Genomic DNA, 15,429 nt, shown 5'->3' on the forward strand with positions numbered 1-15,429 from the left:
ATAGCCCAAGGGAGCGGGAATTTGAACGATCCAATCTTCAAAAGTTCAAATACCCGTGGTATGCCCGGGGGTGGGATGTTGAAGTTTCGAGTTGATCGGTGCATAACCAAAATTGTTGTACCGGGAAAGATATAATTGCGCCGGCCCCAGAGCGTAGCTTAAGAAAGAGATCCAGTTTGACAAAATAAAACTGCATTATTAAGCATATTACTAACCCATTCTGCCATTAGTATGATCTAACTGATCATCGCAACTCCTACTAGTACATACCCTTCGCTCTGGTCTTCCGTTTGATAATTAATCGACGGCCATCTTAAAATGGCGCGCAAAGTATTATGGGATTGAGTGGTAATTTTGGCATTCCCTGATTATCGTGGACGAAAAAATGGACTTTTTCTCTTTTTCCCTTTTCCGCACTACTCGACAATATGATACTTCAATTCTTCACTTCCTCAATTTAGGCTCCGCCCGTGAGCAGTGGGTTTTGTTTCCATAGTGATACCGCTGTGCTAATACACCTAAGGCGCATTTAAATCGAACGGCGCGGGGGCGGCAATGGAAAAAGTTGGATCAGTTTGTTGACTTCCACGTTTTATACCTTGCGCTGGACTATTCCACGATGTCTCTCTTTGCTTGTACTCAGTGCAATGGACGTTATCCATTCGAGGAGTTATCTAAGGGCGACCAACTTTGCAAGGTAAGATGAACGCATGTAGCTTCCATACACCAGTGATACACCAAGCTGGGCGAGAGTTCATATTTGATTAACGTAAACGTTTTATATTTCTTCGTTTGGTTGATGGCTTAGATATTCTGTTTCTAAGTTTGAACTTAATTTCAATGTTAGTTGCGGTGAAACCTCAATTTTACGGAAGAATGTGAATTTCGTGAGGGCTGGGGCCCGTTTCTGGAAAGTCCCGAAACTTTACGGGCCGTCTTCGGGTCTCACAATTCCCTTTGTATCTCAAGAACGCAGAGGATGTAATTCGTCAGACTTCACAGCTATTTTTCATTTTGTTGCCTAGAAAACATGTTAAAAGATCGGCTTTCTAAAACAAGCAGTTGGCAATTCCACAAATGGCTTTTCGGGCCCGAAAAGTTTTCGGGACTTTCGAGAAACGGGCCCCAGCAGCTGGTGTCAAAATTCATTATTTTTATTGTGTGACATATAACGTAGTTAAAGATGTGTCACGTACATGAATATTTACATTTATTGGTGGTTGGTTGACTTAACAGTGTGTATCCAATATACACAAAGTTTTTACTTTGTGTGATGTGAAAACCAGGTACAGCTAGATTACAGAATACAGTGAATAACTTACCACATTAATTAAGCTCAAAAGGATGCCACTGCATCCCCACAGTCTAATTATTTGGCCACTTAGTTATTTAAACAATGAATTGAAACAACAACAATACACATATAAGATACCTCGTTCCTTAATCAGCACTGCTGACCACGGTGGCAGTACATTGTTGCTCCTTGGCGTGATAAATTATTCATATTCATTCATTATGGGACTGCGGACAGCGCTGGCAGTCCTTTTTACTGCTTCGACTCATAACATTCATGTTCTTCGACTACGGGATTGCTGACCGTGGTGGCAGTTGGTTTTACTGTTTTGACTTACCGGTAACATATTCATATTCTTTGACTACGGCACAGCGGACTGCGGTGGCAGTCCGTTTTTATTGCTTGTAGTTATAATTATTCATATTCGTAGACTATGGGCTGGGGTGACAAGGTTAAATAGTAACTCTTCTACTGATGGTGGACGGGTATTCTGTAATTGCTCCAAAGGTACACCTGTATAATGTCATCAGTAAACAACTTGATATTTGAGTAGACATGATTGTGAATGTCTCATTCATTTCCGATTTGACAGTCAGGACTGGCGAATACAGGAGACCTTGGGGAATTAAGTTTCAGACCTGGGTTTGATTCTCAAAAGGAAGAAACTGTTGTGAAAGGAAAATATTGTAGGATAATCCCCAACCCTTATTTAAAATCAGTTTGTTTCTTTAAAATTGTAATAGGATTGCCGAAAAACTTTTCCCTTGGTGACTTGTACCTATTGCCGTTTAGAATTTCATCTATTTAGGTGAGTTGTTTGATCTCCTTTTCTGTAAGCTTACACTTGAGTTCACTGATTGACATTTTCCTGTAACAAAATGGATCCATAAAATAATAATTATTGTAATAAACTGTACACATAACAAGCATTATGATGAATAAAAATTATGTTTTCCAGGGATACTGAAAACAAACCAGTTTGCAAGAAGTGTTCTTATAAGTTCAAAATGTATGGGCAGGTAATTTGAAATATAGAAGTTTATACCTATTTTAAAAAAAAGTACTGTTTGTGAAGCGTACAGGGGAGATCCCTGGTGTTGGTGGTCTATCTCTCAGAGAATAGACCTTATTCATGACAGCCACCGTGTTGGATAAATTTCTATTATCATGCAGATTACACACTTTCAGTGTTTGCCCCCTGTATAACACTTGGCTAATTTACATGACAATTTGAAAACCAACCTGGCGGCTATAGTGAATAAGGCTTATTGTAAACTGTCGTGGGACTGTAATATGTAATATGTGCGGTATACAAATCCATTATGATTACCTTGTAATTACCATATTTTGGCACAAATTGTGGGACTGTTATGTGATTTCACATTTTTTTTCAACATTTTTTTTTTGTGGAGAATTGTGCTATTATCCAACTGAAGATTTCTGATGCTTCCTTTAAAATCTGAAATTATGAATAATAATTTATTTATCTTTGTCAACAGCCTTCCTGTTGTGAGTATTGTAACATAAGAGCAGCATTTGAGGGGAGCAAGTGTTCCAGGTAACAACAATGAAGTAGTTGATCAGTTGAGTGGCTGTATGCAAAACTGCCATGTGTGCAACCGGTCTTTTTTCTTTAATTTTGACTTTCCTCAAGCTGTTTGAAGTTTTGTTTCGGACTTGCAACAATGTTCTGAAGAGTTAGCTTGAATATTCTACTGCAGTGCTTAAACCTTGAGAAACGTAGATCTTTCTTGATTTTAATTTGTAATTTCCTTTTAATTAAACTTGATTATGTACACGTCTACTTGTACTTCATGACTCAGGTAAGATAGAGTATGAATGAGGATGTAATGGATGAGTTACAATGATGTCTAGTTTAGGGCAGTTATAAGAATATTGTTAGCGGTGAAGCTGTGAGGCTTTACTTAACATAAAGTTCTGTTAAGTTCAGTGGTTTTCTTGCATCAAGTAAATCCCTGCCAAACTAACTTTTCATTCCCATTATGTTTTTGAGACAGCAAGTGATTTTAATGTTTGCAAACAGCCATTCCAAGATTACCAACCATTTTCAGAGTGATTCTAATTCTAAATATACAATTATTGTAAAGTCATCCTTAGTTTATTGTTATTTGAATTAAAACTAATTACCACGAGAAGAGCTTGGCTTAAAAAGGCTGAAGTGAACTGGTACACTGTACATGTAAACTACTAACAAACTTTCTCTGTGGAGGTAGTGGTTTATGATGGATAACTTATAAATTTTCCTATTCCCTCATTTTGTTTGAAATCATATTTCAATAACTTAATAGATCCTTTAATTCCTGCTACCTTCTTCAATGTTATCATTCCTTCTCCCTTTCAGTGATTAGAAGTTTCAATAATATAATTGTCTTACCATCTTGAAAGACTCTGTAAGTACATTGTCAAGTAGTTTTTGCACAATGGTATCAAACAACCAAACAAAGAATTGTTCCTATAGATGTTTGAGTTCGGAGAAAAAGTATGGTCCACCAGTTTCCTGTCAGCAGTGCAAATTGAACTGTGCTTTTGAGAAGCCTATGGAAGCAAGAGACAAGGTACAGTGTACCTATGATGTTTACACGTAGCATTAACTGTGCCCTTTAGTTTTTCAATAATTATTGTGTGTCAAAAACAGCTGCAAGCTTTTTTGCCCTCCTAATTTACATGCAATGCCCAAATTAAGCGATGTAACAAAGTCCGTGATCCAAACTGTCACTTTGAAGAGTGATGTTGTGCTGCCATCATGCCCGCCCTTTTATTATTTAATCGTTATTGTAATTTTAGGTGGCCAGTATGCTTTTTAAATTCTAACTATTGTAGTTAAACACAGAGTAAAATAAATTTGTTGCTTCTTTTTCTTACAGTTGTACATGTAAACAGGTTAAATTTGATTTTAGGTCAAAATGACTTTAGCTCAGGTTAATTTGTAATTTCTTTGTGTCTGGTATTCGTTGTCATAAATAAAGACAAAGAAATTACAAATCAACCTTGGTAAAAATCATTTTGGTCTGAAATCAGATTTATCCTGTGACGTGTATGTTTGGTCTGGTGTGTCATGAGACCTACACTGTAACTTAGGCTAAACCTCTTTTATAAACCCATCCAGGGTTACAATTTCAGCCTGAGGTTATTGCTTTTCTACATGCACTTTTGTAGCTGTGCAGAGTTAAGGGTTAAATGACTGCTGGAACATTTGGCTGACATACACCAAAAATGAGATTCACCTCATGACTTTTGCTGGGTTAAACTTTAATTACATTATTTTGTATTTCAGATAAAAGAGTGAACTTAAAAATTTGATTTACCAAAGCAAGGGCATCAATCAAACATTGACTATATCTGGGCAGCTTAAGGTCTTGAGTATTTTTAATACATCTATTAATTCTCTATTCAAAGGTGGATGGAAAAACTCTCTGTTTGTTGTGCACATTGTCTTACAAGCGAATATTACACAGAGCGAAAAAAGGAGAAAAGAGAGTAGGTGGACTGTATGAACACAAAAGAGACAGGTTCGTGTGTAACAAAAATTTCTAACGTAAGCCTATTTATTAAAATCTCATCTCAAAAAATTGAGAAATCAAGGTACAGCATATAGACAACATTTTAGCTTAACAGCTGGGGACTACACTGGAGTCTCAAGTTGATTACTCGTAAGTGACCAGAAAGCACAGAGTTGTGCCCTGATAGCTGAAAGAAAAAAGTGGAATTTTGTGTGCCAACCGTAATATTTTTTTGTGTTTCATGAGTTAAAAAGGTACAGTAACTATTACATGTATAGATCTTACATCAACTGTCAATAGTTTTCCATTTGTCCCTCAATGATAGTGTGTTCTGTATGTAGTAAAAGGGAAAAAAAATGGACTGATATCAGATTATATTATATAATAATAATTATTATTTTTGCATCTGTTGTCCTTTTCACCTTTATGAATGGAGTTAATTTCATAACATTTACACCTGTGTTTTTTTAAACAGAAAATCAAAACATGCAAAACTTTCAAAGAAGGAGAACAATGACAGTCCTAAAGATGGAAAAACTCCATCAGTCGCTGCTGCTGCGTTGGAGAGAATTGGAAGCAATCGAAGCAGTCCTCTGAATGCTGGACTCTACAGTAGCATGACCAAGTAAGTTGAAATTCTCTGCATATCTTTCCATATAAAAAGTCATAATAAATTATAAAAAGCCAAATAATTGTATTATTTGATGAGGTTTTAATAATAATTCTTAAGGTTTGAGCTAATTGTACAACTGTCATGTACTTGCCTTCACAATTAGCCAATCAGAGCGTGCGTTATATCGGCTACAAACACAAGTCATATAATAAACAAAACATATCAGTCCAGTTAATGTTTTTTCGGTTTAGGGTACATTTAACTTCTGAAACACTGCCTGTATCTTCATAAAGAGTTGCTGCTGAACTCCTTGTGTCGATAAATCTTTCTGGTCCCTTGAGGTGCAGTGTGCATGGCACTTTCATTCCTTCCCCATCTCCCTGTTTAACTGCCTTGCCAGTCACCACCATAGAACAATAGTTCTTCTTATCAGCAGGCAAAAAATAGAAAATTGTCTTAGCAAACAGCCTGATTTGCCATTCATTAAAATAATGCCCAATAACTTGGCCAGCACGGTGTTGCACGCAAATAGCCCTTATGCGTGATGATGTCTGACTAGCTAATTTCACCACCAAGCCTCGAATTCGAAAATTTGGCGTGAGCTAAATCCCAAAGGAGAAAACTTGAAAAGAAACCCCACGTGCGAACATTATTGCATATCCAAACAACGTGAATAATTTTGTGCAAATGAGGCTTGGTGGTGAAATTAGCTAGTCGGACGTCATCACGCATAAGGCCCATTTCGTACTTATAAACACTGTTTTCTCCTATGTCCGGTCCTTTGTTTTCAACTCCCGATAACTCAAACCCCTGATAACTCTAATCTTTTTCAGTTTCCAAGGCTGTTGCCTAAGAAAATTTTTCCGGAGCCCTTCGGGCTTTCCACATTAAAAGTTAGTAACCCGAGTCATTTTTCAAGAGCCCAGAATTAATTAATTAAAAGTGAGGATGAATCATCTTGTGATAAGCTAGGCGCCCATTCGGGCTACTTGTTCAAAAATTTGGTTGCCCGTGCTCACAAGTAAGGCACCCCAGGCGATCGCGCGACCGTTAGGCAGCAGCCTTGGTTTCCCTTGATGGGTCGATTTTTGGGGGCTGGACTTAAGTTGTGTGAGGAAGACAAGAATAATATTACATACAAAGTGTCCCCACATTTCTTCTCCTGCATTTAACCTAACCTAAAATAAACACTGTCAGTGACACTCAATACACTGTGTCGAGTTGTTGGAAATAGGTAGCAATGCTCAGACTTTACAGGACACTTTGTATCAAAATCGTGCATGAATATAATTACAATCATTCTGGACATAGGGGTTACCGTATTAATTAATAACCTACATTGTGTAAACTCCCGCAATCGCAACATCCAACAGTTTGGCTCCTGTTCGAAGCACTTAGGAGTTCCCTCAGTATGCCTGTCTTATGACAGAAAAAATTGGTCTTTCTTTTATTCATTCACTGGACTTGAATCTTACAATCTCCCTTAACATTAACATTAAAATTGCCTGGACTTTTTGAGAAGGCTGAAGTTCTGTCCTTTTAAAACACTCCTTGAATTCCTGGGCCAAAAGGGGCAAAACCTTCATTTATATTGTAGTTATAACTAAGGTTTGGTCTTCTTATTTGATGATTTGACAGTGATGCCAATAGTGAACCAATTATGTTGGAATCTCACATCACTGAACTTACTGAACTCAAAGAACAGGTACTATTATGTGTTTTTAGAGGTTATAATGGGCATGCATTTTAGTGTGGTGGAGCTTTCAGAAGATGTCACTGAACAGCAGTCTAACTGCGTGCTCCTTTTTTATTTTAGATGTCATACTGACTGTCTTTTATATGCTTGTATTAAAAGCATTCAACAATTTTTTCTTTTCCTTCTACATGTACTTTCGGGAGGCACGGTGACCTCATGGTTAGATTGCTTGACTCCGGAACGAGTGGTCCAGGTTTAGGTCCTGGCCAGGGACATTGTGTTGTGTTCTTGGGCAAGATGCTTAACTCTCAGGGTGCCTCTCTCCACTCAGGTGTATAAATGGGTACCGGTGAAAATGCTGGGGGTAACCCTACGATGGACTAGCATCCCATCCAGGGGGGAGTAGAAATACTCCAAGTCGCTTCATGCTACAGAAACTGGAGATAAGCCCCCGGCCTGATGGGCCTTTCTAGGCTTGTAACAGAGACTTTACCAACATGTACTTAAGAGTTTCTTTTTTGACAGTTCTGGTTCAACACGGAGACATTTATTTAGCATTAGAATGCTGAAAATGATGCAAAATTACACTAATTGTGACCATCCACGGGAAAACCAACAAAAAGGTGATGACACGGGCACGCGTGCATGACACGGCACGCTGAGCGTGACATACAACATGGCATATAGGCATATTTAATGAGTAGCACAATAGATGTCACGGTGGCTTTTGTTGTGCACACTGAGACACTCCAAACCTTTTGTTTAGCATGGCGTGTTGCGGGTCAGATGCGTGCCAAAACAGGCACAGTAAAATATGAGGAAGCAAAGGTGGTGAAGGAACAGAGGACTGTTCTGAAACCCTTCAACACCAAACTGTTTCATTGTCCCATTGTTTCCAAGGAACTGCATAATTCAAAATAAAGCTTATGTAATCGACAGAAACTGAAACATCATTTATTTTTTTAAATTTGATGTATAAGGCGAAGAAGAAAGACACAAAAATTATGCCTGAATCCTAATCGACTTGTATTCTTACCAATAGCCAGCTTAGCTTGAGAGGAATATCGAAGCCCAAGCTTTTATTTTTCCAGCGCGAAATTAGTGTACACTAACTGTGACACTCCTGTACGATACTTACGAATGGATGGTAAAGAATGGTCAATAATGAAATCCATGGAAATCCATGAAAGGAACGCAATGACCTAAAGAGAGTGTCCGAAGATCCCACTGGAAATCTGCTGTTGGAAATTTGTCAAAGATGTTCGCTTTGTTAGTAAAAAAAAATAGAAACTTGATTTACGTAGGTTGGTTATGTATTTTGTTTGGTGATATTATATTAACATTATTTTGCGGGATTTTCCAGCTATTTCCGCAGGTAAGTCGGCTCTCACTCGGCTTTGGGAGTAGCGTGTTATACTTGGTTTTAGCGTGCATTTTGGCGCAGCTGTCGTGGAATTTCACTCACTCCGTGTCTTTTTACCTGGTGCTTGATTTTACTTTTGCTGACATGCTCTTTTGTTTGGTATAACACGCACTATTGTTTACAACTTGTAGTAGCAGACACAAGAAAATTTTAATGAGGCGTGCATTACGACACGGCACTCCTGTGTTAAAGAAAATTTCTTTTGTCTAGCATGCTAAAATAGCGTCATCACCTTTTTGTTGGTTTTCCCCTGGACGGTCACAATTATTAATACCATGACAGCATGTACAGTGTATGCATTCAGCATTTCATTCAAGGGACAGTTTCACGGTTTTGCGCACGTTCAAGCTTTGGACTGCTAGCAGTTGTAAATTTTACAGTTTCTTACTGAACTAGATGATGTTCATTAATCGCTGAGAGTATTAATAAAAGCAAATGTATACACTGAATGACTCAGGCCCAAATTAAATTTGGTGGAAGATACTGCAGGTTTACACAAATTTAGTTTTGACCATTGAAGCTATTGTACTGGTCAAAACACTTTATTCTACGTACGAATTCTCTTTGCATGCAGTAGGTTCATAACACAAAGGAAATGATTGCAAATTAAAGTAATTCCAAGTAATTCCTGGACCACTTCTATGGCATTGTTTCCATTTTCTGCATCGGTGCTTCCGATTGTTTCAATGACAATGGATTTGAATGGGCTGACGTGACAGTTTGCCCATGCGCACAGATGTGAAACTCTCCCTTTCATAGCTGGTTCGGATGCTCTACCAGTGAGCTGACATGTACAGGATACCTGTGGGTACTACATGTGGGTCATTAAACTGGGTTCAGGTGACAAGAAGAGGTTGGTTGTAAAATGCTCTTTAGTGATGCTGGATTGTTTCTTAGCCTCTTCTGGGTCATGTTCTGGACCATGTTTGCTTTAAGTGACCAATAAAATTGTGTTTCTCGTTGGAATATTTGTAACAACAATTTGAAATTATTAATATTTTTGTTAGGTTATGAATCTTAAAAAGCAAGTTCAACAGAAAGAACAAGCACTGATTGAAAAAGAGAAAAAGGTGACGGTTTTACGATACAGCTAAATTATCCTGGACCGAAAGGAGTTGAGACGTTTCCCAAATTTCAAACTTTTGGACCTTAACATTAACAGAAACTAAGCCAACAGTGCCCCTTCCACTCACTTCACCAAACATGGGTCGTTCAAAAATACATTGTAGGACGATGCAAATAACCCAGCTGTGCCACAACGTTCTTTTGGAGAAGAGGGGCATTTCATTAAGTGCACACTTGCATCCCCCAAAAAAGTAATATTTACGTAATTATTTATTATTTACATTGATGTTTCTTTGGAAGCAGGTAATATTAAACAAACTTTCTGCCCATGAGCGCTTTAGAGATCTTGTGCAAGCTTAGTATGGCGTAGTATAGAGCAGTGGCAGTGTTGATTTGGTGTTATGTAGTGTAATGTATTGTATTGTAATGTAGTGTAGCATGATTGTTCAATCTTCGGTGGTGGCGAATGGTAAATGCGAGACTTTGCGAGACGGCGAGACCAGCGTTTTTCTTTGCGAGCCCGAGACATTTTGACTTTTTAGATTGCGAGACCGAGACTTCATAGTGTTTGACACCTTCATATAAAAAACGAGACTGCAAGATGCACATAACCGCTCAAAAAACGAGACTGCGAGACCCGTGAAATGCGACTAAAATTTTGCGAGACCCAGAGTTTTTGATGAACCATTCGCCACCCCTAATCTTTCATTCACTTACATGTACACATGATTGTATATATGTTTGTGTACTTGTGTCTGTAAAATGTAGAAACAAAAAAAGTAAGAAAAAGATTTACAGTGGAACCTCCATTCGAGGGAAAACCTCAGGACAAAGGCAGGTGTTCCCTGAACAGAGGCTGGGTTGGAATCAAAGATTAGTATTAAAATTTTTCCAGAACCAAATTCTGTGTTCCGTGAATAGGATTGTCACAAGGGAGAAGTTTCACTGTAGTTCATAGAAAGATGTTGTTTTAGACGTGGGCAAGGAGGTTAACTCAACAATTTCGTAAGGATAGAATTGTAGTAATATCTTGTTCACTTACCAGTTGGTGCATTGTGGTAGTGAGAAAAGAAAATGGTGTACATAATTTTAATTATGACAGATTTTGGATGGCCTTTTATTGCACCCTTTTTATTTTGTATGATCCATGAAACAGGTGGTTTTTTTCCACTCTGCAAGTTCCTTTATTCATCTTTTTGTTGAAACAACTTTAGATAACTGAACTTAAGGCTGAACATTGGGAAAAGGAGAAAGAATTTCGACAGAAGATTATCCAAATGCAAAAAGATCATGCAGATCGGATAGAAGGTTTACAGGTGTGTGGAAGCTAATAATAATTATAATTAATTTTTGTAGTTCACGATAATATTGGTAATGAATGATTACTGTAAAATTTCTCTAGCCTGCCTGTAGCAGGCATATTTTATCGAGCGAGTGCTAGATACAATTTATCCCGATCAAGTGTTTTGGTCACCATATTGGATTGGCAGGATCAAGGAAAGCATGGAGCAAGTATGATACTTGTTCCATACTTTCCTTGATCTTGCCAATCAAATATGGCGACCAAAACAATTGATCAGAATATATCTAGCACTTGCTCACATGCACGCCGGCTGCTTGTATGCAGGCTAACATTTCTCTTTAAAAGTGAAAGCTTAGAAGATTTCAAAGTAAAACGTAACAGTGGAGAAAAAGAAAGGGGTTCCCTTGCAAGTTCCCCTAATAATATTATAATAAGATAATAATATTCTTTAAAACTGTTTGGCAATAATGAATTTTACAATCTCACTAATATGGTCATGATTATTTTGTATCTTATTCTTCATTGCAGGTAGAAAGTCGAAATCTCAAACGACAAGTGGCCTTGCTCTCAAAGGCAGACAAAAGTAAACCAGAAAAGCCTGTTATCGCCTCTGGCTGATGTAAAGTCAAGTTCGTTGATAATGGTTTTGGTTATTTTTAAATTTACAATTTTTAAGTTTATTTTTCTGACAAATTCTTAGCTCATCTGATCAATTAGGGGATTTTATGCTATTATTACATTTGGCTGTTTAGCCTATTAGTAAATAACAATATTGGTTATTCTTCAAACTGGGACTCCTTAGGGTGACAGCTACCAGTTAGGTGTCTCCTTTGTGCCTGCGGCCACAAAGACAAGTTAAGTGCAGCCTTAGGTTGGAGTAAGTGTGTGTTTTGTTTTGGGAAGGCACAGTGGGTAAAGGGGTTGAGTTTTCTGAAGTGTGTCTGCCCAGAACAGAAATCTTGTACTTGTATATTCATACTCATACTCCAATTTGTGGCTTAAATATTATTTTTAAATTAATTCGTTATTACCGGTATTAAATTTTTGATCAAGATGTATAGTTGTTGAACTCAACATTAATAATAATAATCATTATTATTATAAGGCCTGTATACAATAAACATGACACTTTTTTCATGCTTTTGTAATTTTTTTCATTCACCAATGTTATTGCAAAGGTAGTGCTTTCCCCTCAGCTATTTAACTTTAGACTCTGAGTCTGGTCAGCAGTTCCATGAATTGCATAACCTTCCAAAAACTCGCTAGAAGTCACATGCATGAGCTGTAAACCCGATTAAACACTCTCCATTAGAATTTTTTATACAAAGAATAATAAAGAGCCCACCTTGTTTTTCTTGTATGCTAATAATTATCTTCCCCTCCCATTTTGAATCTTTGTTTGTACTCCCACTTGGGACACGCATTTTTTGGAATATTTTTGAAACTGTTAAAAAAAACTTGGAGAAACATGTTTTATCGGGTCTAAAAACACTGTACGCCTCATTTATTTAGACATTAAATTGATCAAAAGCGAATAAAATGTTTCATGTTTAATTTTTTGCTGCTTTTACAGTGTAGTTAACTAGCTACTCTTCTAATAATCATGAAAACTTTGACAATAAGGTCCTTTGCTTTTAAGCTAATTAACCCTTCCACCCTCTGTTAAAGAGGTTTCTCATTGATGAGTAAAATCAAATTAGAATTTGGAAAATGGTGAAAGTAGCTGTCTTTGGAGGCAAAGGACTGCAAGCAAAACTAGCAATGGGAAAGAATTTTTTGGTGTCAATCTGAAGTCACTCTCTGTTATTAAAAAGGCCAAAGTTTAAATCACTAATTTGCAAGCACTGTCAAAAGTAATTCATAAACAATTTTTATTTAGTCGCACTGGATATTCTAGTGACTCAAGAGGTGTTCAGAAATACAAAAACGTTTTTGCAATCACTGGTTTTTAACCTTGTTCCTTTTTTAGGAAAGTGTAATAAGCCAGGCAGACATTGTAGGTGAATTTTTGCTGACATCATTGTTTACATTTTTGTCTCATTAACATACGAGTTTGCTGACAGAAGGCAACAGATTATAAAACATAAAAAGAAAGTGTTAAAGTCAGTCAAATTTCCAATTTTAAGCCCTTTGGCTTTGAAACGAACGAGTCATTAGCCATCAAAATTCTTGAGTGGCGAAAGCACTAATAAGCCCATACATTCTTTTCAAATTTTCAAATTTTCACAGCGTCGTTACTTAGAGATTAACGTGGTATTTGGTAAATTGTGCTCGAAGTCTCAGAGGTAGCTCATTATGCATTGCATTTTCAATAGTTCGCACTGATTTTTTGGCTGATAGATTAAAAAAATGATGGGCTCATGCTAATGAAGCCAAAAATGTCAACAAAGATTCCCCTAAAGAGTCCTCAGTTTCAAAGCCACCACATAATGAAATGCACGCATACAAATAATTATTACAGAATGTTGAATCCTTTACATTCAAGTAATGCACACATATAACATTGCTGTAGATGGATTTTAATCAGAAAGTAATACTATTATTCCTCCAAACACATGTATCATCTATGTACAGTTTCAACTTATTATCATAATTATTTATACACTTATCCTGGACCATTACCTGCACAATTAATAAGGTGGCTGTTGGTCACATCAATAATTTTAGTTCAAGGTCACTGTTAATTTTTTGGAAGTAGTTATTCGCAGTTCTTAATAATTTCATTTCTTGACTTTGTAAGATAATCAATTTTTTTTATTGCCGTGTGTATTAATTATTTGTAAGGGGAAATGAAAATATTTCTTTTTGACAAGCTGTTGCAGCTACATGTACGTGTATTACAGTGTGCACCTGTTTGTGGCAAAATTGTCATAAATAACTGGAATGCAAATATATATAGGTTTAAAATTTTAATTCCCCATAATCAGAATGTCTAGAAGAGGTTATTGGAACTACTCCCTTGATACCCTCTTTATGGATGTAAACATCACTGTTTATCAGTATATACAGCAGCTGCTGTAGATTCTAGCTTGGAAAACATTTTCCTCTCTTTGAGTCTCTTGCACAACAATCTTCAGTCTTGAGATTTATAATCAACTGTTTGCTGATGCTTCACGTTGAATTGCTGCCAAGAATCGTCTGCTTCTCACTTCTTTATCTTGCAGAGTTTTAATCTGTGCATCCTTTCGTGTAATCTCTTCCCTTGCTGTAAGGTACAAGCTAGAGATGTTTTTTTTAAGCACGAGGTTTTCATCTCTAAGCTTCTTAATCTGGAATTAAAGACCAAACAGAACAGATGAATCTTTGGGGATGTTAAGCTCTGCTTCCAAGTACTGACCTACAGCTGTATGCAAGAAGTGTTTTCCATTTGTACTGAGTCGGGCGAGTACCCAAGTTTTCCAACTATGGGCAAAAATTTTTAGAGACCTTTAAAATGAACAGGTTTAGGACAAAATTTATGTAACTTGGGATAAGGGCTAAATATGGGCCTTAGAATGGTATCAGAAACCCATAAGGGTTGAAACGTGTAACGCGTGTTCACAGCTTCCGAATATTCAGTGCGAACTGATTGGTTGAATGTTCCAGTGCTAAGTACCATATTTGGAAACCCCTCGCTCTTGTTGTTCCAAATATGGTACTTAGCAAATTGAATATTCAGAAGCTTGTTTCCCAGCACACAAGGGGCCGTTACACGTTTCAACCCTTATGGGTTTCTGATGGTATCCCAAAGAGTTTTTCTGTGTTTCTGACTATTCAAGAACTGCAGCCATCGGGTGAAAAGGCACGTGGAAATGCTCTCCCAAGTTTTGCTCCGGGCACAATATTTGCTCATTTAGAAAGCAGAAAGATTTACTTGAAGTTCTTCATTTACACAAGAATCCTTCCTGCTCGGGGTAGAAATTTCACTGTGAATTTTTTGTTACACATAATGATGAGCTTTGAGCTTGTTCATCATTTTTGGTTTTTAAACTTACTTCAGCTTCCAGCTTTTTTATTGTTTGCTTGCTTTCTTCATGGAGTTTTTTCAACTGGGGATTAAAATATATTAAACTGGAATGAATCACCACATTAGCTAATAATGAACAAACAAAGAAATATGGAGATCTCGTCTTACAGAACATAAGAGAATTATCATACAGCAGCTGTACATTGAATCTATTAACTAAAACACCTTTTGACTTAACACTGTACAATTAAATTGATCGTATTCCATTCATGGCATGCACTCCAGTCTACTGCTTGTTAGAGTTTCTTGCAGTTCAATTTGTGCCCTATGACAGGCCATAGCTTACAGTACAGGTGATTTTAGAATTTAAAAAAAATTATAAGAAATTTCATGTAAATTACCGGTATGTTAACTGTGGAATGGAGGTGAATTGAAAGTTGGAAAGATCATCGCCATTAGATAAGAAACGATTGGATTTAAACATGCAGAAAGCTGGTATATGAAATTTCACCTGTTCTCATTTCATTCATCTTTGATGGGAACTTCCTGGTTTGATTGCTGACAAGTT

General features: G+C 37.1%; 2 protein-coding genes across 2 annotated transcripts in view; one reads left to right on the forward strand and one right to left on the reverse strand.

The window, feature by feature from the left end:
* The first annotated feature begins 518 nt into the window (after positions 1–518).
* Positions 519–12,050, forward strand: LOC138052874 (protein FAM76A-like). Its single transcript, XM_068899464.1, has 11 exons — positions 519–697; positions 2,038–2,102; positions 2,253–2,313; positions 2,794–2,852; positions 3,774–3,870; positions 4,712–4,824; positions 5,291–5,440; positions 7,067–7,133; positions 9,555–9,617; positions 10,827–10,928; positions 11,444–12,050. The coding sequence occupies exons 1-11, from the start codon at positions 620–622 to the stop codon at positions 11,531–11,533; spliced, it is 945 nt and encodes a 314-aa protein (XP_068755565.1). The 5' UTR covers positions 519–619; the 3' UTR covers positions 11,534–12,050.
* A 714-nt stretch (positions 12,051–12,764) lies between these two features.
* LOC138052875 (CASP8-associated protein 2-like) overlaps positions 12,765–15,429 on the reverse strand; it is an 8,830-nt gene continuing 6,165 nt past the window's right edge. The window contains exons 3-4 of the mRNA XM_068899465.1: positions 14,890–14,943; positions 12,765–14,184 (exon numbers count right to left, since the gene is read on the reverse strand). Of these exons, the coding sequence (XP_068755566.1) occupies positions 14,008–14,184; positions 14,890–14,943 (231 nt within the window). The 3' untranslated portion in view covers positions 12,765–14,007. The remainder of the gene's footprint in view (positions 14,185–14,889; positions 14,944–15,429) is intronic.

Source organism: Montipora capricornis, chromosome 6 (assembly GCF_036669925.1).
Source record: "Montipora capricornis isolate CH-2021 chromosome 6, ASM3666992v2, whole genome shotgun sequence".
NCBI classification, from domain to species: domain Eukaryota; kingdom Metazoa; phylum Cnidaria; class Anthozoa; order Scleractinia; family Acroporidae; genus Montipora; species Montipora capricornis.

Bases quoted from the DNA above. Each gene is read 5' to 3' on its own strand.
- LOC138052874 (XM_068899464.1), top strand. From the start codon at position 620: ATGTCTCTCTTTGCTTGTACTCAGTGCAATGGACGTTATCCATTCGAG. The intron at 5,441-7,066 runs GTAAGTTGAAAT...ATGATTTGACAG, and splicing joins CTCTACAGTAGCATGACCAA to TGATGCCAATAGTGAACCAA. The intron at 7,134-9,554 runs GTACTATTATGT...TATTTTTGTTAG, and splicing joins TTACTGAACTCAAAGAACAG to GTTATGAATCTTAAAAAGCA.